The 26638-nt window shown below is 42.2% G+C and overlaps 1 protein-coding gene across 4 annotated transcripts in view; it reads right to left on the bottom strand.

The window, feature by feature from the left end:
- Positions 1–26638, bottom strand: part of TAF1 (TATA-box binding protein associated factor 1) — a 29430-nt gene that overhangs the window by 2417 nt on the left and 375 nt on the right. Inside the window, exons 2-38 of one of the 4 annotated variants that reach the window (XM_069015554.1) lie at positions 26364–26481; positions 25649–25765; positions 24731–24850; positions 24062–24303; positions 21854–22072; positions 21199–21417; positions 20825–21026; positions 19829–19942; positions 19351–19518; positions 18841–18968; positions 18630–18737; positions 17618–17791; positions 17359–17532; positions 17170–17274; positions 15940–16140; positions 14946–15087; positions 14408–14538; positions 13796–13876; positions 13246–13395; positions 12988–13107; positions 12642–12817; positions 11708–11949; positions 10229–10436; positions 9805–9970; positions 9444–9655; positions 9090–9198; positions 8796–8894; positions 8045–8222; positions 6696–6763; positions 6178–6300; positions 5733–5825; positions 5572–5656; positions 5001–5068; positions 4806–4922; positions 1916–2041; positions 526–624; positions 163–313 (exon numbers count right to left, since the gene is read on the bottom strand). In XM_069015554.1, the coding sequence (XP_068871655.1) occupies positions 163–313; positions 526–624; positions 1916–2041; positions 4806–4922; positions 5001–5068; positions 5572–5656; positions 5733–5825; positions 6178–6300; positions 6696–6763; positions 8045–8222; positions 8796–8894; positions 9090–9198; positions 9444–9655; positions 9805–9970; positions 10229–10436; positions 11708–11949; positions 12642–12817; positions 12988–13107; positions 13246–13395; positions 13796–13876; positions 14408–14538; positions 14946–15087; positions 15940–16140; positions 17170–17274; positions 17359–17532; positions 17618–17791; positions 18630–18737; positions 18841–18968; positions 19351–19518; positions 19829–19942; positions 20825–21026; positions 21199–21417; positions 21854–22072; positions 24062–24303; positions 24731–24850; positions 25649–25765; positions 26364–26481 (5353 nt within the window). The remainder of the gene's footprint in view (positions 1–162; positions 314–525; positions 625–1915; positions 2042–4805; positions 4923–5000; positions 5069–5571; positions 5657–5732; positions 5826–6177; positions 6301–6695; positions 6764–8044; positions 8223–8795; positions 8895–9089; positions 9199–9443; positions 9656–9804; positions 9971–10228; positions 10437–11707; positions 11950–12641; positions 12818–12987; positions 13108–13245; positions 13396–13795; positions 13877–14407; positions 14539–14945; positions 15088–15939; positions 16141–17169; positions 17275–17358; positions 17533–17617; positions 17792–18629; positions 18738–18840; positions 18969–19350; positions 19519–19828; positions 19943–20824; positions 21027–21198; positions 21418–21853; positions 22073–24061; positions 24304–24730; positions 24851–25648; positions 25766–26363; positions 26482–26638) is intronic. The other 3 variants (XM_069015556.1, XM_069015555.1, XM_069015557.1) reach the window with 3 other exon arrangements.

The following is a 26638-nucleotide window of genomic DNA, read 5'->3' as shown; positions in this document are numbered from 1 at the left end:
CTTTTGTGTCTGTACTTACAGCACTCCTATTCCACTTTTGTTTTCAGTTCCATTTGTGTTCACCCAGTTTCCTCATCTTGCCCCTTAGTTCTCTACTGCATGTTTTTGTGATGGAAGCATAAGATCAGCTGGGTTAATGAACAACCAGAAAAGGACACTTACACGAGAAAGGATTATCTCCCTCTTCATCACTCCCATCATCATCATCCTCTCCATCAGACATAAGCAGGTCTTCATAGAGGACACTGGCCTGGGGCTGCTGGGCTGATCCTTCTTCTTCATCAGCAAGGTCACCATCTGCATCTTCGACTTCCTGGGTCATACAAACAGGGATGGTGAAGATCCAGCAGCATGCTGCAACTTCTATCACAGATTTCCCACCCTGTCCACACTGAAGCATTCCCTCATTTCACAGTGCTAACATTTCCAAACTGCATTTCAGAATCTGTCTCAGGGCAGCAGACACAGCAGACAACCCTGAGAGTCAGCACACACAGTGACTGAGATTTCTGTAAATATACTCACTGGGGCTGGAGTTTTAGGCTTCCCATCATCATCCTCATCAAAGCCTTCAATATCTACATCAGAGTCTTCCTCGCCCAGCCGACCTCGCCCCTGGCGCATCTGGACAGGAACACAAACAGCAATGGCACTGAGGAAGGCACTACTGGACATCACTCAGGGGGTGTAAGGGACACCTGGGCCACAGAGGTGGGTGTGGGAGTACAGGAAGGCAAAGACAGAAAGGAAAATACATTGCATCACTCTCAGAAGCAAGGATCCTTTTTCTCTTTATTGCAAGATCAGACAGCAGTCTCCACACACTTCTGCCTGATGTGCTCATCCTTGAGCTGGGAATCTCCAGCCCTACAGCACCAGAGTTCCGTGTTTAACTAGTTATTTCTGGAAAACAGCACTAGGTCATAAAAAAGTGCTTATTTTCATAATATATTTTAAAACCATACAGCATTTTCCACCAAGTCTTTTCTTGTCCTTCTCTTCCTATTCTTCCCCCACTCCCCATGAGTCCAAGTAGAGAGGACATGCAGATTCGTCCCAAAAACTATAAATTTCTACAGAAATCTTGAAGACTTCCAAATCTAGAAGGCATTCACAAAGCTACGGATGGCTACCATATTAGACAGAACTATTCATAACCAATCTCTGTTTGCATTGTTCAGAATAGCTCTCACCAGTCTTTCTGGTACCACCTTCAGTCTTGTGGCTCCTCACATTCTTCATTCTCCTGGTAATTTATTTTCATGATCCTATTACTGCATCTCCTTCTGCTATTCTCTCTCCTTCAACTTTTTTTTTGTTGTTGTTTAATACAGAATAAAGACTAAGGAAAAATATTCTGTGGTTACTGTAACATTTATAGTGATTTAATACCTTTAACCTGTCTGCTATTTTTTTTTTCCTTTTACAACTATAAGGTATCTACAGTGGCAACCATCTCTTCCAAGCTCCTAATTGTCACTGGATGCAATCATAATAATCTAATAATAATAATCCAATTATGATCTTCTGAATCTGTAGAACATCCTTCACCATTTCCTTACTCAGAATTAACAAGGGATTGCATATTAACCCTCTGTAGCATGAGTCACCAGGTTTCTACTTCCAGAAGTAGTGAAGCAAACAAATACCTGGCCTTAGGCAGATTCTTTTGCAGCTTTTAATTCTCTATTCTTTGTTTTGCAGTGTCTCAATTCCCAGTGCTCTTTATTTTTTTTTCCTTTTCCCTCAGAGCAGTCAAAATGAAAGAAATACCATCACTTTTGGAAGATACTCCCTTCTCTGCTAGGAAAACCTGATCTTTGTCACCTGTTTCCCACAAAGTCATTGCCTCCTTTTAGTAATTTGCTCATACAAGACAACTCCCCAACCAGATGAGAAAATGGAGGATTCTGACCTGAGTTCCTCGCTTCCCTGTGGTAGTGATGGGAGTGTCCATAGCAGACAAATTGCTTTCATCTTGATAGAATGAAGCACCATGGGACACACTGAGGGAAGTGCTGGTATCAAACAAATCTGGTGGCTAAAGTATAGGTGGAAACAGGAGACAGAACATTCTCAGGCACTGAACTGAGACTGGAACAGTATCTTGAGAGGCAAGACTGGGATTTCAGGACTGAATGCAAAATGCATCTTTTTGGCATGGTGTTTATATTATTACACACTGATTAATCACAATGAGCTAATTATTCATAAAGAACAAACATGGTAAATGCAATGGCTCACAACCTCAGGTTTGAAGTTTGCCAAATAGCAGATTTTAAAGTAGAAGTCAGTACCTCTATACAGTGCTATTCTACAGAGGCCAAAATCATATATGGGCTCCAAAAGGATTCAATAAATTTGTAGAGAATAGACCTCTCTGCAGCTCATGAATACAATGATCCAGGTGCAACACCAGTTTAAGGTGCCTGAACAGCCAATTTCCAGAAGAGAGAGCTTGCTGTAAAAATGATCACTGCATGTTTGCATCCACCTACTTCTGTTCCCTGCCAGAGACAGGAGACTTGATTACATCAACCTTTGGTCTGACTCAGCATGGCCCTTTTCATTTACTTCCTACAATGGGAACGATGTTGCAGCCCCAAATGCTCCAATCAGAACTGGGTAAAGTCTCTCACATATGAAATAGCAAAGCTTCAGCTTCCAATCAATCCTATGTAAATCACTGGCTCAACCCCTAAAGCTGACACAAGCAAGAAAAAATGGGGATTTGGATAAAGTGTTCCAAAAGCCAACCTGCAGTTTGCATGCAGATTTACCTCTGAAGAGCTAAGGAGGAACTTGATATTAAGATTTTGATAAAATTCCCTTATAATACACAGTTCATAGATCATGACAATACTGAAAGTCTTAAGAACAGCAGCAGTAATTCTTAAATTAGGGGAAAAGGGCTTCATAAGAATTTAAACAGACGTGTAAAGCACAGACAACTCTCAGCTGTATTTGCTTTTTATATCCTGGAGTCCAACCACTGAAGACCCATATGGGGAGATAAATGTTGGCTGTCACAACTGCATTTAAAATAAAGGGAACTAAAGCCAAGCAATCTCCACCAGACCTGCCACCTGTGACAAGTTTGGGAGTGTGGGAAGTGGGACTGTACCTCCAGCCAAGAAGCAGAGGGAAAGGGTGGCCTCAGGTGACAAGTTCAAGGGAGAAGCTCAGAGAGCTCTCTCCTCTTACCAAGGATAGCTCCCTGCTCAGGCCTCTTTTCCTCTCTTCTGGTCACCAACTTGGAATAAAATCACACCAGGTAATACTGCTCTTGGGAAGGAAACCATCAGATAAGAGAATGGCATTTTTGTCCCTCACTCTCTGATGTATTGGGATCACCAGTGATTCCATTTAATTCTTGAAATATGTCAACAAGTAGTTTCAATAACTCATCTCCAAAGACTCTCTTGCAGCCCAATACTTCCTATTGGTAAAGTCTTTTTCCATGATACTCAATTTCAGTATTCCCACCCTGTTGAATTTGATCATCATTTCTAGCAAACACTTTCCACCTTCCTAAAAAGCTACATTTTGGGATTTTTTGTTGGGAGAGTTGCATAAGAGGGTGTTAAATATTGCCCCAAACCCGTTTGTGTCCTGCTATCCTGGCTCAGCCATACAGTCTTTGTAATACTTCTTGCCTAAACAAATTTTAAACTCATTTTTCTCTTAAAAATAATCTTTCTAAGATCTTAAATTGTAGCTGAACTTCAAGCCCTTCTTTTCTGCTCTGACTTTGCTAAAATTAAATGCAACTTTCCAGATGTAATTGCATCACATTTGCACAGAATCGAAAAATTATTGGTCTACAGTTGGGATGAACAACTGCAAAGAAAGCTTTGGTTTGTCTTCCTACACCATACCATTTGCATTGGATCATTCAATTATCAACACAGAGCTCTTCCCCAGGGCCTATGAACTTTTCCAAATAAACAAAAGGCTACATCTTAGACACTAGGATGACATTCCCTGCTTTCTTAGGCAAATTCCAAAGATAATTTTAGTTTTCATGAATTAACTTGTCATTCCTGGTGAAAGTTTTTTACTGATGTTTTTAAAAACAACCAAACAACCCAAAGCAAGAAGAATTATTAAAAAAAAAAGTCTAAGTAGCTTATAAATCTTTGCCAAACTGTAAACACTGAAAAAGCAGCCCAGCATAATTGTGCTGCCAACTTCCTCTGTAACACATAGAAAATACCTGACACACACAATTGTCTGCTATAAAATAATGATAAAGGTTAAAAGATGTTATTTTCCACTAGAACTGGAACAAAGAGATGTAAAGAATCCCAGCAATGAGGGCACAGCTGGACTTTGCTGACCATATCAGGCAGTTTCTTTACTACAGCAATGAGCCTTTCCAACAATACCACTACCAAACAGCTCCCTGGATTCCTCTCAGCACTAGATCCATGTTTTGTCCTCATGTTCTCCTTACCTGTCCACTGCTGGTCTTCTGAGGGTTTCCAAATGTTACACTTGCACAGTCCTCAAACTTCCAACCAACACTCAGCTGTACCTGACTGTACACAGCTCATCTTCAGACCAGTTTTACAATTTGCTTGGGAAATGTCTCTGTCTTAGGTATCTCACTCTCTGAAGCATCAGAACTGCTTCTCATATTTATTCTTAAATAGTAAGTGTTAGCACACCATCCAACAAGATACTCCACTAAAAGACAAACTGCAGACAGATGGAGAACACTAAACAAGGAAGAACCTCGGGATCAAACACTCAGGAGATTGAAACTAAAACAAAGAAAGTGGAAACTTTGCTTGGTCACTTGCCTGTGGAGTGTAGGGACCAGGGGTCATAGGATCAAGACTTTCCAGATCTGCCTCCTCCAGTGCTGCTTCCTTAGCAGTAGAGATGTCCCTCTCGAGTTGAGTCAGGTGCTCATCATACTAAGAACAAAAAAGCTTGCTAAGGTTGCACAACAGAAGATTCAAACTGTAAATATTCCAGTAAAGTTGTCCACATACCTCAGCTAAAGTCTGGTAACAGATGTTTACAATCTCCTGGGCTGTTTTTGTGTACTGGCTGTCTGACCCTGTAGTAAGAAACAAACCTCTTTATACATTCTGATGTTTGTTCAATTCCAGCTGCTGAGACAGCAAGACATGTTTTGGTTACACAGGCTCCTAAATCCCCACACCTTCTGATGTAAGGAGAAATACAAAGCAGGGCTCACATTCAGCTAAAATAGCACAACCAGTTTGTTCCAGCACTAAAAGTATGATTCAGGACACAGGAAGGTCGGACCCTGTCTGTCTCAAGGAAATTCCCAGAAACAAATCACTGGATCAGAGATGTGTACTGAGCAAGAAGAACATCCTCCCCAAATGTAACTGCCCCATCCTGCACCAGATGGTAATAAAGCTTTGTGTGACAGTGAAATCATCACTGTTTAAGCATCTCTTTTCTCAGGAAAGGAAAACAATCATCAAGTTCGTGATTCACAGCCTTGGGCTTCAACACACTTTGGCTGTACAGGTGCCCAGATGAATTAATTTAAGTACCAAAGGTAGCTGAAGCCTTATTTCCACCACCTACCATTGTATTTAATGCTGTTGGCAAGGATGAGGTTAACATCATCCAGGAAAGTCTCCCTGTTCTGGTATTTGTGTTTGGAGATATTCTGGAAGAGAATTGTCACCCAGTAAGTGAGCAAGTCTAAACACCTCTCAAGAAGCTGCTCAGTTCAAGCAACACACCTTGCGGATGGTCTCCAGATCCATTGGGTTTGCAATCACCTTGTAATAGTCAGGAACAAACTTTTTATTAACTGGATGGTGAAACGGCCAAGACTGGAAAAAAAAAGAAAACAGACAGGTTTAGAAAGCTTCTGTGTAGAATTTTCTGCAGTTTGAGCAACAAATGTCATAAAACAAGTCTCCAGAACTGACTAACACTCCAAATGTATTTAAGGTATTTACAACAAGACCTCTTGAATCCAATCATTTAGGTTCAGGAGGGACACAGAGAAAAGATCTACCAGTTGGGTTTTTAACTAGGCCTGTTGATATCTGTTTGACAGTAGAAACATATAATACAAACTAATAATTTTACAGAAGACTTTTCTATTTAATATCACTGTTTTCTCCACAACAAGATCAGCACATTTTGCACATCACACACACAGTCACTCAAGCTACGTACATCTGGAACTGCCATCATCTTTTGAGTCACAATGTTATCCAAAATGAAGGAAAAGGCCACTTGGTCATCATCATCCAGGAGAGGATTAATTGCTTTTTCTAATCGAGCCAGTTTATCTTCCTTCTGCAATACAAGTAGGGAACATCAGCGGCTGACCCTAGACTAATAACTGTACTACCATGATACTCTGTCCCAGAGAGACTCCCATGCACCTTTTTATGGAAACACTTGTAAATAACAGGGGGTAATAGCCAAGATATAAGCCTCTAGACAAGATAATGTAACTAGAGTAAGAAACAAGCATCTGCTTTTTTCAGAAAAACTCCCACGGGAACTGTTTCAAATGGTAAAAATTCAAATACCTTCAGGGGTGGGAGGAAGAGTTCCCTTAATCTTCTGCTACTCTCCCTAAAACAGGGTGTTTAGCCTACGCACATCCTCTATCCTCAAAGTCTTCAACCACCCCGACCATCCCTCCTCCCCTCCATACTGACCACAACTCATTCACAAGAACTTGCCTCTTTCAGCTTTTCATCACACAGGTCCAGCATGGACTGGGATATCTGTGTCAGTGAGTGCTTTGGCCCTGCAAACACACACAGCAAGTGCAGCTTGATTAAAAAGGCCCATGTCACAGTATGATTTATCTTTGCTCCTAAAGCATCACTGATTATATTTCTAGCATAGCTGGGAGTATACACTCAAGTATATTCTCAATATACACAATTATTCAAGTTCAGCATGGATTTTATATGAGAAAAAGTTGTTTGTAGCAAACATTCCCACTTCTGGCATATATTCTGTTAAAGTTTGGAAACCCTTTGGAAAGCAGCTGTGCCTGTGGAAGACTGGCCTCCAAGCCCTCCACCTCTGCCAAATATTCACAGTACAAGTCATGAAATTTCTGTTTCCTTCACTAAGTCCAGTGAGTGAAGCAGAACTGCTAAGGAAGACAAGATGGACATTTAAGGAATATTCAAAAACCCACAGCTTTAAATAATTTCAGGATTCCTCGGACATGGAAACAAGCATTTGCAAGAGAACTATGAAAAAAAAGTCCTATTTATTAGGATAAATCAGTGATTAACTGTCAAAATAAGAAAGGAAGCAGCAAAGACACAAACCCAGTGCTGTCAGTGTCACCCTCAATGCTGCACAGCCTAGAGACACTCAGTGCAACTGGGAGGTTTTTCTGTCAAATTAATATGTTTTGGACAAAGACTCTTCTATCAGCAGTCAGAATAAAGCTGACCCCCAATGAATCCGCAGTTTCCCCCAGCAGATACTTGCTCTACTACAGAATCTGTGCTTTAATTTTCAACTAGCTTTCTTTCATTTTTTTTAAAACTAGTTTCCTGACCTTCCCAAAGGGGGAAAAAAATTCATTGTGACTAAGAATCAAAATATGCAAAATCATGACAGCAAACTCTACCCCAAGCTGCATGCTCCAAGGCACTGGCTTCAATAGGTGTGAACTACTCCTATTTGCATTGAAAGATTCATTCAAGAAAGAATAATAATGTAATCTGTTGAAAATAATACTTTGCTTAGCTATGAAGGAGATAGGCAGGACTTGAAACATGCAGAAGTCTTCAGTCATTGACAGACCCATCAAGGAACTTCAACTACTACATCACAGACATCATTTAGTTGTTGCTACATGCTGGAATTCACTCCTTTCTTATTTATGAGTTAGCTCATTAACATTAAAACAATCTTTCAGGTATATCTGGAAAAATATATGTTCACTATTACCACCTGGCAGTGAATTTATTCTGCTTTTACGTTGCTTTTGTTGACTCTAGAGTTTCCAAAGCTCATCCATGCACAATGTATTAGCAGAAGCAGGATTTCCCTGTGCTTTTACCATTGTATGTGGCACTGTTCTTCACAATGAGCTCCAGGTGTTCCCTGAACTCCTCCCGGGATGGGTACTGCCGCTTACGGACGTTTTCACGCAGGGTCTGTAAATCCATGGGCCGGGTAATGATCTTATAATAATCTTTGACAACTTTTGGATTTACAGGCGTGTGGAAGGGGTATGTCTGAGGAGGAAAAGAAACAAATGATTATCAGCACAGTACTGGCACAGCTAATCTCAGTTTAACCTCCAGTTAAATAGGCACTGATGTATAAAACCTTTACACAATCAGTTCCTTAACTGCACCAGGGAAAATAGAATAAGCTCAACTCCACAATGGCTATCACTTTCTTCTACACAATATTCTTTAATACCATCATAAGAAGGAAAATCTCACAGAGAATTCTCAGATGGTATTTTTGATTGCAGCACAAAAGTCAAGAAACTGAACTTTAAAATTCTCATTTCAACTCAAATCTTCAATTTAATCTTTTGATTTTGCAAGTTTCTGGCAAAGTCTGGTCAGAAAACAGTGAAGTACAGATCTTCTCCAATGCCACATATATAAAAGCATTACACACTGCTACATTTCACGCATCTTGTGCTGGTTTTGTTGAAAAAAAAATTTTTTTTTAAATCACATACCAGCTTTGAAAATGTATCCATACAAAACTAGCCAAAGTCTGGTGTCTACAACACATAACCTACTTCAACAATGCTTAAGATGCAGGATTTGGGTGTCATAGCTTAAACTTACATTGGGAAGATCCCTGATGTCATTGATGATGCCCTCCAAGATGGATGAGAGCGTCACCATGGGATCTGTTCTCCGCCGGTGGATGGATTTATGGGGACGCTGAAGAAATGAGAGGCAGAAGAATTAAGGCAGTTCCAAGATGCAAAACATTTATTCACAGAAATTCTAGACAATTTAGCTTATTAATTTTCTGGGCAGGTATGAGGAGGTTGCACAGGAGCAGTTAAAGGCCTGGCCAGTTGGCACAAACAGAAGGGGAGATGCTACAATCAGCTCAGTAACACCATCACTCACATTCAGATAATCACAGTGCACCGTCGTCCCTACACGACGCTTCTTCTTCGGAGGAAGCTGCTGCTTAGGAAACTTCAGGACCAGGGATTTCCTGCGGACCTCATCCGCACTAGGCACAAACAAAAAAGCACAATACTTCCTCCAGCCCTCACATGAATCAAGACCATTTGTCCCCCAGTACTGGCTTTGGTTCCATTTGCCATAACACCAAATGCACAATTTAAATACTGTAAAATACCAGTTTATGTAAAGCCCTGTCACTTTATTCCTGTGGCTAACATACATATGAGTTTCTGCATTAAGCTCTACATTGTTTCTTATTATCCCCACCAGTATCTCTGCTTTTTCCCTTACCTCTCAATCAGTTGTTTTCCCAGGACAATTTTCGTTCCTTCTACTTTGATGAGTTCTTCATTGTCATTGTGAATGACTGTTTTTTCCAGCTCTTCCTCCTGCTCCTCTGTCATTGCAACAGGATTAGAAGGTGGGGCATTTGTTTGGTAGTAAAGAGGGCAGAACTTATTAGTCCTCATGTGCCCGATTGCACCACATGCTCCACATTTCAGCTGCAAAAATAGAAGGTGACAAACCAGAATTCATATATGGGCTCCTAGTTTTGAGTCAAAGCATCATCCAAATCCCCCAGTGAGATCTTTAGTACATCACTAGAACAGAAAACTTCTCCAGTAGCCAAAATCTGGATGGATATGCTTACTTTCAAGTCTGGACGCTCCTTCATTTTCTTGGGCTTCTTTTCTGGAGGGCCCTTGAGCTTCTCTTTTTCTTGATTCCGCTTCAGCCGCCGCAATTGTTCCTGGATCCTGCGCCGCTCTTTCCGCATCTCCTCACGGTGCTGCTCGTCAAACAGAGCAAACTTCCGTCTGGGTGGGGGGAAAAAAAAAATACAGAAGCTTTCCAGCCTAGTTCATGATTTTCCAGGTACTCTTCTAGCAGGTCAATCACTGCACAAAGTTTGTGACAGCCTCCAAATGGACAGCCATTAAATCTCTCTCTCTCTCTCCACAATTACAGTGCCGGGCTTCTACACTCAATTCTCCATTTCTTCATACTGTCAGTGGAATGAAATAAGCCCACAGGCAAAGTTAAAAGGGAGACAAAAGAGATGACGAAGGCCTTACATGAACTCCTCATCCTTGGTGGTCCGTATGCGGCAGTAGGCGTCGATGACCGCGGGCTTCCGCACGGTCTCACACCTCACGTATTCCTTCCCATCCTCGTCCCTGAACGTGCGATAGATCTTGAGGCGGCGGCCGGTGGCAGAGGAGTTCAGGCTGGTCACAGAGGCGGTGTCATCATCCTTGTGAGAGGTTGCTGAGGCTGCTGAAGCTGTTGCCACAAGAAAATGCTTTATTTGCTTCTAATTTTTTCCACACTCTAGAAATATCATCGTTTAAATACAGCAGATACTTTCGGCTTAAAAACTTCCAAGACACAAGTTCAGGAAAACCTAAGCAATAGAAGTCTTTCCCTTGCTTGTTCATGTTGTTTTATCATGACATGAAATCAAGCTAAATCAAAGATATTGAATTATCCACATGGATTATAAACTTAGAAGGAACAGCTACAGCCAAACAAGACCCACAGGTGCAACCTGCAACTGCATTCTGGCCCTGAAGATGGATTAGTTACAGTGGTTTTCATCACAGGTATGGTTATCTGGCAGAAACTGAGGGTCAAAAATTATCCAGTTTTCCAAGGAGTGTTCCAACCAGTGTGTCAAGTGACCACAGAGTCTTTCCAGCACCATTCATAATTCAGGTCGAGAGGTTTTGTATGAGGTAACACTGGATATCTTTCCATGAGGCAATAATCATCAAAAATCTTCCACATATCCCTTATAAATTATTCCAGTAACTATTTATGAGTGATTTATTCACAATTTGAGAATAGATGGCAACAATAACGTTGACTCAGATGCAGAGCTCAGCTTTGCTCACACATGTTCAACAAGTAGCAGTGATCATGAACTTCATGAAGTTCATTCACAGGTCAAACTTTTTACTTGGGACATGTCAAGTTCTCTGTTGGAATGCACTTAAAATAAGCACATCTCCAGGAGATCCAAATCTGGCAGCTGCCCAGTTTACCTCCAAGCACGCTGCCACAGCACACAGTGTAACAGACACTGCTATCAGCCTGCAGACTGTGCCTGCTTCACACACCGAGCTGCATGTACACAGAAGATCCAACTACAGAACCATAAGCTCGTTTCAGGAACTATATGTGAAAACATCTTGACAAAAGTACTGAAAAAACAGCTTCCCCTGACCCACCCCCACTCAGAATAAGAAAAAAAAAAAATAAACTTAAGCAGGGAGCAGCAGTGACTATCTAAAGAAATACCAGAGTAAGTTTATAGTTCAAAATAAACAAAAGATATGAGGCAAAGAATACACCTCACATGCACTTTCAGCCAGTAAGTGCTCAAGAGAAGGAAGAACCCCCAGAGAGGGAAAAGCCCCAGATAAGCATGTTTATACATTCTCCCTGTAAGGAATCCACACCCTCCTGAGAGGCCAGATCAGCATACTTTGCAGCCTGACACAAAGTCCTGCATGCCTTCCCAGGCCTAAGTTCTGTTGGTTGCAGTTACTTACACAGCCCCTTTTTGTCTCTCCTGTCCTTTTTGCCTCTGTCTTTGTCATTGCCACTGTCTTCTCCCAGGAGCATCCTTTGCAATTCCTTCCGTTCCTGCTCTTCTCTTTCCCGAGAGAGCTGAGAACTAGTTTTCTTGTTCTGTAACATATTCTCAATATTCTTTCCCATCTCTTCAAAGTCACTGTCTTCAGCTGAACTGCTATCTGTGTCTGTTGACAGGATCTCAGTGGATTCCAGAACCCTGAAATAGGAGGCATCTTGAAAGTCAGTGAATGTTGCCCTCCCAAATTAAAAAAAAAAAAATCAGCCTGTTACCTTCCCAGAAATACAAAGGTAAAAATGACACAAAGGTTTGAGAATTAATGATACAAATCACTACTGCAACAATGGGCATAATATATTCCCTTCTCAGCCTTCCTTTTAGTCCCTATGTCTAAAAAAACCAACTGTTCCAAGACCATCTTCTCCAAAAAGTTGATCTCTTCTTAATCAACAGTACTTTATTTCCTCACCACTCTTAGGTCTCAGACCAGAACAAGGAATAATGCATGACTTCTTCTGGCAGTTCTGAAGAATAGGACATAGAATTGGCAGCTGCTACCCAAGAGAGAGAGGGCAAACTGCTCATAACAATTTAAAAAAAATAGAAAAGAATGGAAATAAGGTGGTGAGCTGCTGATGTGTGGAACTGCAGAACATCTCATGCCATGACTCTGCAACACATTCTGCTTTTCCAAAAGGTTTGTGACAGCAAAGACACTAAACCTGAGGCTTTCTATTACCAGCCAAAGGCCTCTTTCTTAGTGCTGTATTTCATGAGCCCAACAAGGTGAATCAACATCTACACCACCACGTATCAGTGAGCCCCAGGCATGCAGAGTGCTGGACTTTTGAGGTGGGGTTCAAGGCTGTGAACATCAGATAAGAACATACTTATTTTGTAAGTCAAAGATGCGCTGACACTCTTCTTTGTATCTCTCCTGATGTTCTGCCACAGAGAACCGAGAGCCACGGGCAAATTTGCTCATAGGCCCTTCCCCTGAGCGTGCCTGCTCTGTGGACATCGTACGGACCACATCAATCACCTCCCACCGGGACAGCTTCTTTATCTGGAAAGAGGAAGACAAAGAGTGGTTTTAGAGACACACAGCTGAGGTAGCTGGCTATGGATCTCAATTCCTCTCCATACAAGGTCAAAGTAGAAATTTATATGTCCCTTCCACTATCAGCTGCTAAATCCACTAGTGAAGTCTGCAGCCTGCTCTGGGCTCACGCTCACCTCCTCCTCAGGGACTCCGAATTTCCGCAGAAGCTGTTTGGCATTTTTCAGGGAAAGTCGGCGCAGATCCGCGTCTGTGCCAGTCACTGTCTTCTTCACTGGCTGAGGCTCTTTATCGTCCTGTTCAGAGGAAGATTTGGCCTATTAATGTCATAAGAGTCTTTCCTAGGCTCATCTGATATTTTCTCTTGCTTATGTCCCATATTTACTCCACTTCTCCCACATGACCTCCCAGCTACTGCTCCTTGGGAACTATACCTTCTGCTGGGTTGGTTTGTTTGGAATCTTGACATAGGAAAATCCTTCCCCACAACCGGTGGGATCTGCGACACCAGTCACTTCTAGGAGGCACTTGCCCTTCATAGCAGCAATAAAGGCTCGTGTGGTGTTCCAGGGAGCCGTGCGCACCTGCCAGCGAGAAGAGAAACACTCATAAACCTGTTCCACTCCAAGCTTTCACTTTGGGATTCTTCCAGTCACAATGAGAACTTTTCATACTGACACAATGAGGGTGAATTCCACTTCTTGATCCTTCAGCTGCCCTGATAACACTTCAATGAATAACCAAAGTGATAAGTAACTCACAAAAGGCATTTAAGGTATAAAAAAGCCTAGTCCTGAAAGGACCTGCAAGAACAATCACCAAAGACAGGTATGAGCTGTCTGCAAAGTTTCCAGGGAAGTTGTGCAAACATTTGAACCTGATTCCCACTTTAAATATGTCTTCTAAATATAAAGACCTCATTTTTTCTCTTGACATTCAAATTTATATATTGGTGTATACACTCATGCATCACTCTGATGGTACCTCATCATCAATCTTCATTTGGAAATCCTCTTCATTCTCCTCTTCTGGAGCAAAAAAGGATTTCTCCCCGTAACCTGCATCCTGCAGAGAAGTATTAGGGAAAAAATGAGAAGCTGAAGTCTTAAAAAGGTTACTGGAGAGAGAACTAGAAGTGTCTCTGTGGAGACCTGTCATGCTGAACAAGCAAACTTCCACAGACAGTTGTCTGCAAGATTCACTGTGACCCACAGTGGCACAGATGTCAAACTGCCCAGTATTTTGACAAACTCCAAAACTAAACAGTGCACTCAACTTCAAAAAAATAATCAGTGTCTCTTACAGCCACCTGCTGGTTACTTGCTGCTGTATAAACGTAATCCCTTTCTTGTACCTTCCCTTTGGTACTTTTGAGCACAGCTAATTCAATATCCAGATAATAGCTGGTAAGAATACAGCGTCTCTCTCTTTAAAACTTAACTCCCTTTTATGCAGCAGCAAACTTAGCAAGTGGCACAATAGTTAGGGACCTAATTTGCACACTTCATAGCAAAATCAGCTTTAGGCAGAAGGGGTTACCTCGGCTCAGCCCTCACAGGGTGTCAGTAGTTTGCCTTGGAGCCAACCAGGATTTACCTTGAGCCGCTGCTCAGCCGCAATCATGCTGTAATAGGCACAGCACTGCTCTGGGGACACCATGGCTCTGATCTCCTCCTCTGTTGGCAACCTGAAATCCGGCTTTAAAACCCACCAGTTGGAGTCCATCCCTGAAAAATGCACAAGTCAAACACTGAGTAGTTTCCCACACGTGCTGGATGCCATCACAGTCCCAGCTTCCACTTGCATGTAGTTGATTGCAGAACACAACACAGCCACACACAGAGGGAAGGGAATGTGTTTGTGTTGGTGTCTTTAATGAGTAAATTGCTGCCCAAAGGGTTATTAAAAATGCCTAATCTGTAGTCACTTCTCACCATCAAGCACACTTGTACCAAAAGAAAGCACACACTTCGAAAAATTGGAACGAAAAAACCCTGTCACATTTACATTTCAGTTCTACGAGCAGATGTTTTCAAGAATGGTTTATCAAGAGGAGATGTTCCCTCCTTCTGCTCTGTTTGGAGCTACAAGAGAAGCAAGGAATGGCTGAGCACCCAATAAAACCCATCACTACCTGTGCGTTTGAAGTCAGCACAGAGCTTCAGCCGCTTCCGGATGCTGCTCTCGGAGTGGGAGGGAAAGGCCTTCTTGATGTCCTCCATGCGGATCCTCCGGGGACGGTCTCTGCTCTTCCAGAAGAGGCGGTAGATAAAAACCTACAAAACAAGACCCGTTTGTTCAAAGGAAGAATAAACAAGCTTGCAAAGACAGTACAGATAATGTTTCTGGTGATTGCTTCAGACTTTCTACTTGAAAACTGTTGTTTCTCGTAAATTTACTCAGTAAAGTTTTCCAAGCCACTTGTCTGCTTCAGGTTCGGCTATTTTTGAGAATGAGATGTGGAAAAAACATTTGTCTTGAAATTTTGTTTTATCACATTAGGAATGTTCATGCTTTGGCACAGAAATTCTGTGAACAGCAGGGATTTTCCTGCTCTGCAAATACCTCTGGAGTTAAAATTTTGAGTTAAATTGACAGTAAATTACTACAAATTATGTCCAAAATCTGAACTTGGGGATAACTTATGCTTATGGTCAGTCCCAAAGCTTAATCACCACAAGACCTGGAAAATTAGGAAAGACCTGTGGAGCAACTCTGTGTGATAGGACTGTGATAAGATTCCTTTACTGTCTCTTAGTAAAATCCATCTGTCATTTACACAGCACAACCATTTCAAAACTCACTCTAATTTCTTCAGTTTCGTACAGTTATATACAATCTTGTAACCTTTTATTTTGGTTAAAAAGCCTTTATCATTTACTTATCAGATAGGATGCAATTAAAACAGAAGAGACATGTTATAAACCTTTGGTTAAATGAAAACCAAGATGAGCTGTTTGGTTAACATCCAACTCTTGCAGTGCTCTCACCTCACAAGAAAACAATCAATCAAAAAAAGGGAGTCACAGCAGGACAATGAGATTCTCAAATCAAGACTGTCTACCTGAGGCCCAAGCTTATTCCACGGGCTTTCTCCTAAGATCCCCAAATAGTCTTTTATCACATACCTGCAGGAAATCTCTGATATGTGTGTTAGCTCGTTTAGAGTTGGGACCAGGTACTTCATAGAGTGGGCACTCCTGCCCAACTACAAAAATATCCACTAATTCTCGAATGTAGTAGCCTTGTCGTGTACGGATGATCAGGAAATCTGTTTCAGGCATCTTATGCAAATAGATGGGGGCCCGGAAGAGATTGTTCTCAAATGCCTGTTAAGAGAAACAGGTCCAAGTTCAACAGTCAAGTTTTGATCAAATCTGTGATTCAATCTACAAAAAAGATCTTTAAAAAAACCCAACATCTCAAGGTTCATTGCAAAGGTACACCATCATTTGTATCACAACACATGTAGATGTGCAGGGAATAGTCAAGGATGAAGAACAAAAGCTTAAGAAACACTAGAACAAATGCAGAGATTGAAGGGCTCTTTGGACATTGGAGGTACTTCAGGACCTTTAAGGAGGTACTTTCAAAAAAAGAGAGAAAGAACACATCTCCAAAAGAGCACAATATCCACAGAAACCAGCCTAACACACAATTAGCATTGTTAGCTCTGTGATGAATCTCTAGTATCAACCTTCACCTTTTTCCTGTGGTACAGAATGGAAGAATTATTGCTGCAGCAAGAGCAGCTAGCATTAACTGAAATCCATTTATATTTACATTTATGAACTATGAACCAGGTGGTCCTTGTAATATTCTTAATTCCTCTCCCCACCTCAAATGTACGTACTTTAACAACAGAGAGAGGCCCATAAAAGCAGAAATCTGTACACCTGACTAGTAACTGGCATACAACAATCAGAAGTGCAGTTCTCAGAAAGTACACAAAAGGTCCTGGATCGTGATAAATCCATGTTTTCTATCCCCTCCAACACCTATTTACTGAGCTCCCCAGCATTCAAGCAGCTTTGGTTTTCCCCTCAGTCCTCTCTAACACTATTTCTAATGCCACTACTAAGCAAAACAGCAAAGACTCACTACCTGCAATTCCTACAATTCCTACAACAATTTTAAAAAGCATACAACAGAGATTTTTTTTTTTTTTAAAGAAAGCTAAGAACTGAATTACTATCAGCAAGCAAAGAGCCATAAACTGGAAATGAAAAGGAATCTGGGTTTATTTTGGAAGCTGAGCATTATTTGTGATTAAATAAATAGGGCTTGTAATAGGCACTCTGCCTAATAGTCCACATCTAACTTATCTGTCTCTTAAATGTAGAAACCTCGTTTCTCACCTGGAGTAACTGGCCTGGATGCAGAGAACCCAGGAACGGAGAAGTGTGACAATAAACAGTCTCTCCATATTTACAGTCTGGAGCTCCTGGATCTTTACCAGGTTTCTGGAAGGTGCAATGAAGGTGCTGTTAGCTCTCAGCAAGAGGCAGAGGGAAATCACTGTCCAACAGCAGAATCTGCACACTCACCCTTTTGTAGTAATTTTTAATCTTTGTTGCCATGCCAACCTGCATCATCAGAGGGGCGTTCTCCTCACTGTACTCAGCAAGGATGAGATCTCCATCCTTGCCAGTGAGGTCCTGTGGTGTGCGCATGAAGAACATCTCCCCCCCGCCAGAGGCCTGGCGCTCCTGCTCCCTCATCTGCGCCAGGCACAAGGGACAGTGTCAGGAGAACAGCTCAGCAAACAGCCCAGGCACATTCAAAGGCTGACAGGAACAACTGTACCTTGGCTTTCTTCTTGATGTGCTTCAGCAGAGGCTGCACAGCGTGGGGCCCGGGCTGGGACAAGGCACCAAAGGAATATTTCTTCAGGGGAGGCCGATGGAATTGTCGGAGCTTCATGGGACCCATGTGGGTGGGAAAGAATGGCTGGCGGAGCTCCACTGCTGGGATAGAGTGCTGATACAGAACAGAATCCCTGTTAACAGGGACATGCGCCACCTCAAAAGCAAGACCATCCTCTTATCCTGTTAAACCCTACATAAGAGAGCCCAGGGATATTTTTAGGTCTCCCAGCAGTAACAGAAGTGCATTGAAATTCGCTCGTCATCATAAATGTTGCCTTTTGACAGTAAAGTGCTTAATTCCATATAAAGATCTTTCCTTTGTGTACAGAGATTACTTCAATTTTACTATTTCAAATGGTACCCAATGATGGGATCTTTTTACTAACCAGGAACTGCATGTAAAGCCATTATCTCTATCAGTGGGAGAGAAATTAATTTGGAATTACACACAATTTTCCCATTAAAGAAGATTCTGGAGTCAGATGAGGTTTTAGAAGTCACTGAATTCCACAATGAAGGAAGGAAAAAAACATCACCTCCTCACCTAGGGCTAGTGAGCAGTAATTCAAATTCATCAGTAACTAAATTAATTTTATAATATTCAGACTAAGACACACAGTAGCAGCAGAAGTACAACCTGCATCTCTTTCTCCCCTCCCACTATTGGTTTACAAAGAATAACACATAACAAGACACCAAACAAAAGCATGGTGAGTAGGATACAGCAAGATCAAGCAACTAAACCTCAGTTTGATCAGGCAATCAATAAAAGTTAGTTCAAACTCCTAATTTTAATTGAACATTAAAAATATCTCTCATGAACACTTAACTGACCTGCTGTAATCTCAATTCTGTTTCTCTACAAATCCTAAGTCCTACCCTCAGCTATAAACCTCCTACAAAGACACTTTAGCTCTTCCTCATGCCACAGTGAACACTATTGTGACTACCTGGATGATGTTGCCTCCAAAGGTTCCTCGAAGTCCCTGCTGTTTGGGATAGTAAAACTCATCATTGGAGAGGTTCCAGGGATCTTTCACCTCTGGCTGAGACATGTTCTAATTCAATTTTAAACACAGAGAGAGAGGTGTCAAAAAAATAAAAACTCACTCCTTCTTCATTATTCCTAACGCCAGAGACGATGCTAAAGCTTATGCTGACCTGCTGTGGTTCTTCCTTGATGACACCTGTTTTTCCCAACAGGATTCGACTCTTCTTTAGAGAAGACTCTTTCTTGTTCTCCTTGGATGGAGAGTTCAAAGTCATCTCTTCCTTTTCATCAGGAATTTCTAAAAGCACAAGTTTACATCCCTACCTTCCCTCTTCAAACCAACATGCATGCAAGTCAAATTAAGACTGTCACTCCTAAAACACATCAAGGGTCAGATTAATCATGTTAAATTTAACTTTCAAGGCATTAATTTTTGCTTTCCTGGCAGTGCACTTAACTTGGAAGTTGAATGTGTACACCACATTATTAAAGGTTATTAGCATCGCCACCTCCTGCTTAGGCCTTTGATTTGCAAATTAACTTCAAAAGCCAGACCAAAGGAAGGCCATAAGTATTGCCCCAGTCCATTTATTTCCATTACAGTGTGATTATAAACCCTTGCTTTCATTTCCCCTGGTCTTTTCTCATTCGAGTCAAAATTTTGGATGCCATAAACGTACCTAGAATTATGTTTTCATCATTTGGATCAAGTGTTAAGACAGGGGGATCCAAGTAGGTTTCCATTGCTTGGTCATCCCAGATGATATTGTCTTCCCAACGGCCATACACTAACTCTTCATTATCAATTGGGAAAATGGAGTACCAGGGCTTGTCTTCATCCAGGGAAACTGCAACAATCATAAAGTAGAACCCTCAAGAATTTTATACACAGCCTTGGCAGAAAACTATTTCAGATCTCACCCCCACATCTCATTCCCTCAACCTTCCCCATCTTTCAGGCTTCCTGAGGCAGGACTTCTAAAAGGCAAAAGAAAACTGATCTTGAAAGCAAAGAGGAACTAGAGCCCCAAGTCTGAGCTTTACCAACACTCAGAGATTTTGCTCTACTGAAACACAGGCTCCAAAAAGCTGCAGAGCAAACAAGCAGCCCTTCTACCATAGAAATGTGTGTCACATGCACCTATTCATGGCCATTACCTTGCTGTTCAGGGGCCTTTTCCTTGCACTTTGCTATGCCCAGGACTCCTGCTACATTGGGTTTCTGCGCTAGAGGAATTGGTGAATTGAGCAAAGAGCCACTGCGGTTCAAACCTAGAGAAAAGGAAAACAAAAGTAAGGTCAGCTTGAGTGGGATGGTCAGGGACACTGCAGTGCCTTGAACCAGAACTGGGGGGGTCACACAGAGAGTGAATTTCATCCTGATGGACCTACTGCTCATATCCCAAAGAGTGACATATGTCATTAGAACTGGGAAAACTTAAAAAAACCACATTTCACCCAGAGCTGACGGCTGGAGTCTGCAGCCTCTTCGAAGAATGTCCAATTCACCCACCCAATGCCTCAGTCTTGTACTCACAGTTGAACGTTAAAGGATTGACACTAGTACCCAATAAAGATCTGACACTCCCATTGGTCTTTCCTTATAGAAGCAGGATAAGAGATAACAGACAACAAACATCCATTCTATATGAGCAATTTCAATTTAAAATGCATCCGTATCTAAAAGAAGTCTGAGGCTTGTAAGAATTGTTACTTCCTATCTAGAAAAAACAAAGTACCATTTTTAGTTGAGGAGAAACTTCTGAAGACTTTTACATAATTCTTCCAATTAAAAACAAAAGTAAGCAAAATTCCACTAGCCCATAAAAAGAGGAAATCCTAAGGGTAGCTTTGCTTGATATTAATGTAGATGGATCCAGCATCTGGTATTCCCCAAGGAGAGAAGAAAGAGCCAGAGCTGGGATGGGGCTTTTTTTAACAGAAGTGACCTACTCTGTTTTTGGAAAGATACTAAGTCGCAGAATTCTCAGTGGAGCTGTGATTTTTCCAAAAAGCATTCCCTGACAGGGAGAATTACATTCTACATTTGAGACATGCAACTGTACATGTACAATTGTACTAAATGCTGCAGTTGAACATGTAATGAGTCAGCTCAACTACAGCAAGTAAAACTGGTGTCAGACCCCTGATCACCTTGTTGGGCATTGTATGCAGTGGCATTTCTGGTCATGCTGGATGGCAGCCAGCCCGCCAAGCTCGCACGCTGCGTCTTAGTCCCTTTGTGCTTGACATCCTCCCCATTCCAGATGACATCATCCTCCCACTGGAGCTGTGTCACCATGAGGAAGTGCTCATCAGCTAGCAGATCATCCTTCTCCTTCGTCAATTCTGCATCCTGGAAGGGCATAACAATTGTTGGAAGACCTGACTTGAAAGACATCCTTTCAAGCTAAAAGAGGAAAATTCAAAGTCTCATTCTGCACGGCGCACAACAGTCCACCAGCCCATCACCAGACTCTCATTGTGCAGCAATCCCCACATCCATCTCCACACTTTGCCCCTCTCACCCCCTCATCTGTGTGTCCTTCAGCCTCCTGCTCGTTCTTCTCCTTCAGCTTGAAGCCATAATCGAAGCCGCTGCCGTCTTCGGGGATGCCCAGCATGTCGTACCAGAGCTGGGCAGGGCCGTAGCGCCACTCGGCCACCTTGGGCTTCGTGTCTGTCACTTTGTCTATGTCACCAGTCGACTGGGAAAATTTCGACTCCACAGGTGCCATCATGGTAATCTGAAGCACAGCAAAGGAGGGAATGGTTACACTGGTGGTTTATCTAAGTGTCAGTAAGAGGTCTCTTCCTTCCAAGTTTCCCAGCTTATTCTCGTAGAAGAAAAGCATTTCTAAGAAGTTCTTTTCCATACTTACTAGCTGCCTCAAGAATGTTCTGTAATTAGACTTCCAAGAACACAGAGGTTTCTTCTTGATACAAAGAGGGTAAGCTCTCCTATTGATCCTGTACCACGAATGCAGCCTGCTCAGTAAGAAGCAATCACCTGAAGTCACTGACTAGTATTTGGAGAAGAGCTGCTGCCCAGCTGGAATATAAGCCAACTCTGTTCTCCACTTTTCTTTTGAGGGAAAAGCTCCATCCTCTAAAAGTCGCTGTCCAATCCACTACTACCCCCAGCACTAGCTGGTGACCCTCTCTAAGTCTCAGATATCCCACCTCATCATCTGAAAGGCACTGCTCAGGAGGGGGAGGAGCAGCAAACTCATACTCCCAAGGAGATTTTCCTTCCACTCCACTCTCAACCACAACTTCACCCTCCTGTATCTGCACTTCCTGTGCCAACTCCCGATGCTTCTTCTTGCGTTTCCTCCGGGCACTTCGCCAGACCGACGGAACGTTCTTCCCAGGGCCAAAGAGACGCAGGAAACGCAGCACCTGGAACAGGAAAAAACAAGAGGATCAGATTAAAAAAGACACCGTGGAATGCTTGCCCTCACCTGAAGAACAGCACTGAAAGAGAGCACCCTGAAATTCAGAAGCTTGGCCTGTGGTACAACCCCAGTTCCCAATCCAATCAACAATCTCTTGGTTACACTTGAAAAAAAAAAGTTTCTGATCCTTCTGTTTGATGGATCCTTCCCTCTCAAAAGGATACATTCTTAATTTCAGACAAAAAGAAAGTCAGAGGGAAGAAAGACTGCCTATACATATTGGACATGTGGTTAGACACCACCTGGAAATAACTGATTTTCATTCTGGATGATCCACATTCTTCAGAAAGACAGATGGAGGTTGAAGAAGAGTTCATAAAATTATCAGCAAAAGAGACAAGCTAAAAGAGAGTTATATAGAGATTTCTTAAGCAAACAGATAAATAATACGGTTCAGAAATAACACACTTATTTTTATTTCCATTATAATGTAGCTCCCCAGTACTGCATACCTCCAAAACCTGCACTAAGGGTAAAGATAAATTTTCTCTTCCATTCCTTCTATGGTTATGATTGCTGGTTTTTAGGCACTTACAATTTTTTTCTTCTAAGAACTCTTTTAAACAAGTAAAACATTGTTTCTAAATTAACTGGCATATTTAGGAAACAGGAACCAAAAATTTGCAGGTACACCCTATTAATGTTCCCTGTTAATCTGTTACACTGGTCCCCAAAGGAAATGATGTTTATATGACCACTCTGTCCACCTCTGCCTACATCCATGTAAACCTTCTTCCCAAAACTCCCAGAGATCACTTCTGAACCCTTTATCCAGTTCTAATGAACTGTCATGAAGGGCAAAGGTCTCAGACATAGTTAAGCTGCTAAGTTTAAACGAACACAAAAGTCTGCTTCTGCACATGCTATTTTAGGAGGTTTCGTCCAAAAATACAATGCTATATTAACATGCACATCAACCCATCCTCATAGCAAAATCTACAGGACTTTGCCAGCTCTAGTGCTTAATCATGGAAAGTGCTCAGCATTAACTGCTTGCACTGATTTCTGCACACACTGGGCACACCCAACACTGAGCCAGTCTCTGACATTACGTGCTGAGCATCAAAGAAATGAACACACCAACTGATACACAGGAAACACCAAGTTTGCAAAAGCCTAGAAAACATTGAGAAGGGAAACTTCTGTGCTAGAGCCTCACCTAGATTACCAATAGATAGTGGTTAGCTAAATCATTAAAACGCGACATTTAATTATGCAAATTGTTCAGCTCCTTACACGAACCCTCTGAGGCACACATAAAACCAAGTTATCCTTGTTCACAACCATCTGTTTGGCAACTATAAGCTCATCTTCATTGTCCTTCTCCTCCTACCTTTCCTCTCTTCTTGACAGCTCTAAAACTTCCAAAATAATTACTGAAATACCTAAACTGCATTTTCTATTTGGGAGCACTTAGGAAAGAATTGTAATGAATTCACTTTGTGCAAAACCCAACCATTCTTTGAACCAACTTGCTTTGAGATGATTTCTAATTTATACTCAGAGCAGTTTCAAGGCAGAATTAAGTAAAGATACAGATCACAAACTGTTTCAGGAACAGCACACCAAGTTCAGAACAGCATGAAAGGAGGAGCAAATATCTACGAGAAAAGCCAGAAAGCAGACAGATAAGCACTGGTTTTTAATCATCTGGCAAAAGTATCAAATTAACAGGCCTGTGCTACGGTCTTACAGAAAAGCAAAACATTCACACCCTGATCTATAGGACACTTTTTAAGAGATTTTCCTGCAAATGGCAGGAAAAGTATTAGATAAAAAGCAATCTGGAAACAGCAGCACAAAGAAACTAAAGAAAGTATTGAGTGAGCAAGAACATCTATGTGATTGCTTAGTACATACCCTTAAACACTGTACAATGCATATTTAGAGGGCTTACATGACATACATCTCTTCCATGGATCTCTTACAATACCTTGCCAGGTCGAAATTCTGGGAAGAGCTCTGTAACACTTGGCAACTGTTTGGTAGCATCTCGCTGCATGATTCCTGCAAGAGGAAGTGTGAGTTTGCCTTCCTTGGATTCTGCCTGCCTGGCTTCTTGAGGTCCCATCTCTGACTCAGAATCAGAGCTGCTGCTGAAATCCACCTTGTCGGAGGCAGCAGAGGAAGGAGCAATGATGGAGGGCAAAATGATACCGTCTCCATCTTCAGATACTACAATAGAACAAGCACCTCATAAACAAACAGGTCTCCTCCCTCTCCCCTAGCACAACCCCATAGTGCCACATTTACTGTTTATACCAAGTTATGCAAAAATTAAGCCTGTGCAGGCGCTCTGAGTACCATTCTGGTTTAACCTTTCATTTTATCCTAAGCGTTCCAGGTGAATTCCCCAGCCACAACTGAGAGGATGAGATAAAAAAGCAGTTTCATTGTCAATATGGGTATTTCAACAGTCACTGGAAATACAACACTTCACCCTAGATTTCAGGCAATCCTGCAACATCACAAACACTCACCTTCAGATGCAGCCTGCAGACCGAGTTTTGGTGACGTGTGGTGCCACAGAACTGCTACACAGCGGCGTTTGCTTCCTTCAGACATTCACATTGCCAGAGAGAAGAAGAAAGTCCTCACTCACCAGTGGCAGCTGCGTCCTTTTCATCTTCTTTTTTTCCAGGTACTGGAGGTGGTGGTGGTGGCGGCATCAGCTTGGAATCGATGTCTTCACAGTCAGCATCATAATCATCCTCATCTTCATCTAGGAGACAGGCAGGAGACAAGACCAAGTGTTAAACAAAACCAGGCACCCTTTCCATTTATTCTATCTCAAACCTGATGGCATAGACACCATTCTCATCTTGTAACTAGATGAAAACCCTCACCAGTTCAGCTTCCTGCAGAAACTCATTTGCAAGATGTAAATTTAAAAAATAGTGGGAAGGAAGGACAAAGACAAACTGACAGAAAGATGACTGAAGCACTTAAAATCTATGTGTATATATACATTCTGCTATGATCTCCTTTTATTCACAATTTGCCTATGTGTTTATATATTCTGCTATCACATCCTTTTATTCACACTTTGTAGAACAAATAAAGCTGCTAGAGAAGTAAGAAAAATGTGGGTTAAAAAGTCCAAACCACCTTTATATCCCACTAACCACAATAAGTCACCAGAAAGGTTAAGTGTAAGACACCTTTAAAGAATATGCCAAGATTTAGCATTTACACCAGCAGCTATTCAAATGGAAAAGCTGCTTATTTTTGAAAACACATTCTAGGCCAGACAGAGATACCAACAAAAGAACCAAGGTGTCTTCTGCAGAAAGCCTTTTAAAAAAACAATCAAGAGTAGAACAGGAGAGAGATATTAAGACTGAAATAACTACAATAAGGAACTGATTCCTTAAAAGAGGAAGACAGCAAGCAGTGGCTTCATCCAGTGAAGACAATTTCACAAAAGCTTATATTGACCTCCTCCTGAAGCAAGGAGTGAAAAGGCACAATGCCCCAGAACATCTCCTACGGGCAGAGCTGTAATGCTGATCCCCTTTACCTGGCCTTCGAGCCGGCTGCAGGCTGCCCATCGCCTGCTTGTACCGACGGCTCTCATCTTCTGCCACTTCAGTGATGTCTGAGTAATCAACAGCATCCTCTGTGCTCTTAACCCAGCCTAGGAAGAAAAGAAAGCTCGTCACACAAAACTTTATCCGAATTTATATTAGTAGCTGCAGACTTCACTAAGTACTTATGAATCCTTTGCTATGCTTCCTTTATTTAGAGGGACAAAACTATCTGATTAACATCTCCCACCAGAGTACCTTTCCCCTCATTCTAATCAAAAGCACTCATAGCACAGAATGTCCCCTAAAAGACTGGTAAACAACCAACTTTAGCACAAGGAACACCTATCACTTACTCACTGAAACTGTTCAACAAGTTCAGAAATAAAAGTAAGAGATATTATAATACTGTGTGCTAAGTAGGCTTCTTTAATACAAACACAGACTGAACTTATTCATGAAGAAACAAGAAAAAAAAACCCTTATAAAAAATTAAAGGGAACAAGTGCAAAATTTATCAGGAACTACTGTGGGATTCTGTTTGGCAAGATGGAGAAGGGAAGACCTTTGACAGAGGGTCTCTGACCAGGGAACACCACGCTATCCCCTGCAGACCCTGACGACCCAGGTGCATTTTTTTTCTCTCCGGCAAGAGCTGGGAGCCTGCAGCCCCTCTGCCACCCGAGCACAGCTATCCCAGCGCCAAACCTTCCTCGTCCAGGTGCGCTCCCTCGCTCTCGGCGCTCTCCTCCTCGCTGGCCGTGATCTCGGTGATGAGGTTGCCCAGCCCCAGCACGCCCAGCCCGGCCAGGTGCTTCTTGGATTCCTGGGGAGACCAGAGCTGGGAGGCTCCGACCGCCGGGCCGGGCCGAGCCCCTCGGGCGCCTGCTGGGTTCTGTCCCAGAGCCCGCCCCGAGCATCCCCCAGGACACCCCGGGACATCCGGAGACACCCTGGCTCATCCCGGCTCATCCCGGCACAGC

Source organism: Aphelocoma coerulescens, chromosome 4A (genome assembly GCF_041296385.1).
Source record: "Aphelocoma coerulescens isolate FSJ_1873_10779 chromosome 4A, UR_Acoe_1.0, whole genome shotgun sequence".
NCBI classification, from domain to species: Eukaryota; Metazoa; Chordata; class Aves; order Passeriformes; family Corvidae; genus Aphelocoma; species Aphelocoma coerulescens.
Note: the sequence above shows the minus strand (reverse complement) of the source record. Positions and strands in the feature narration are given on the sequence as shown.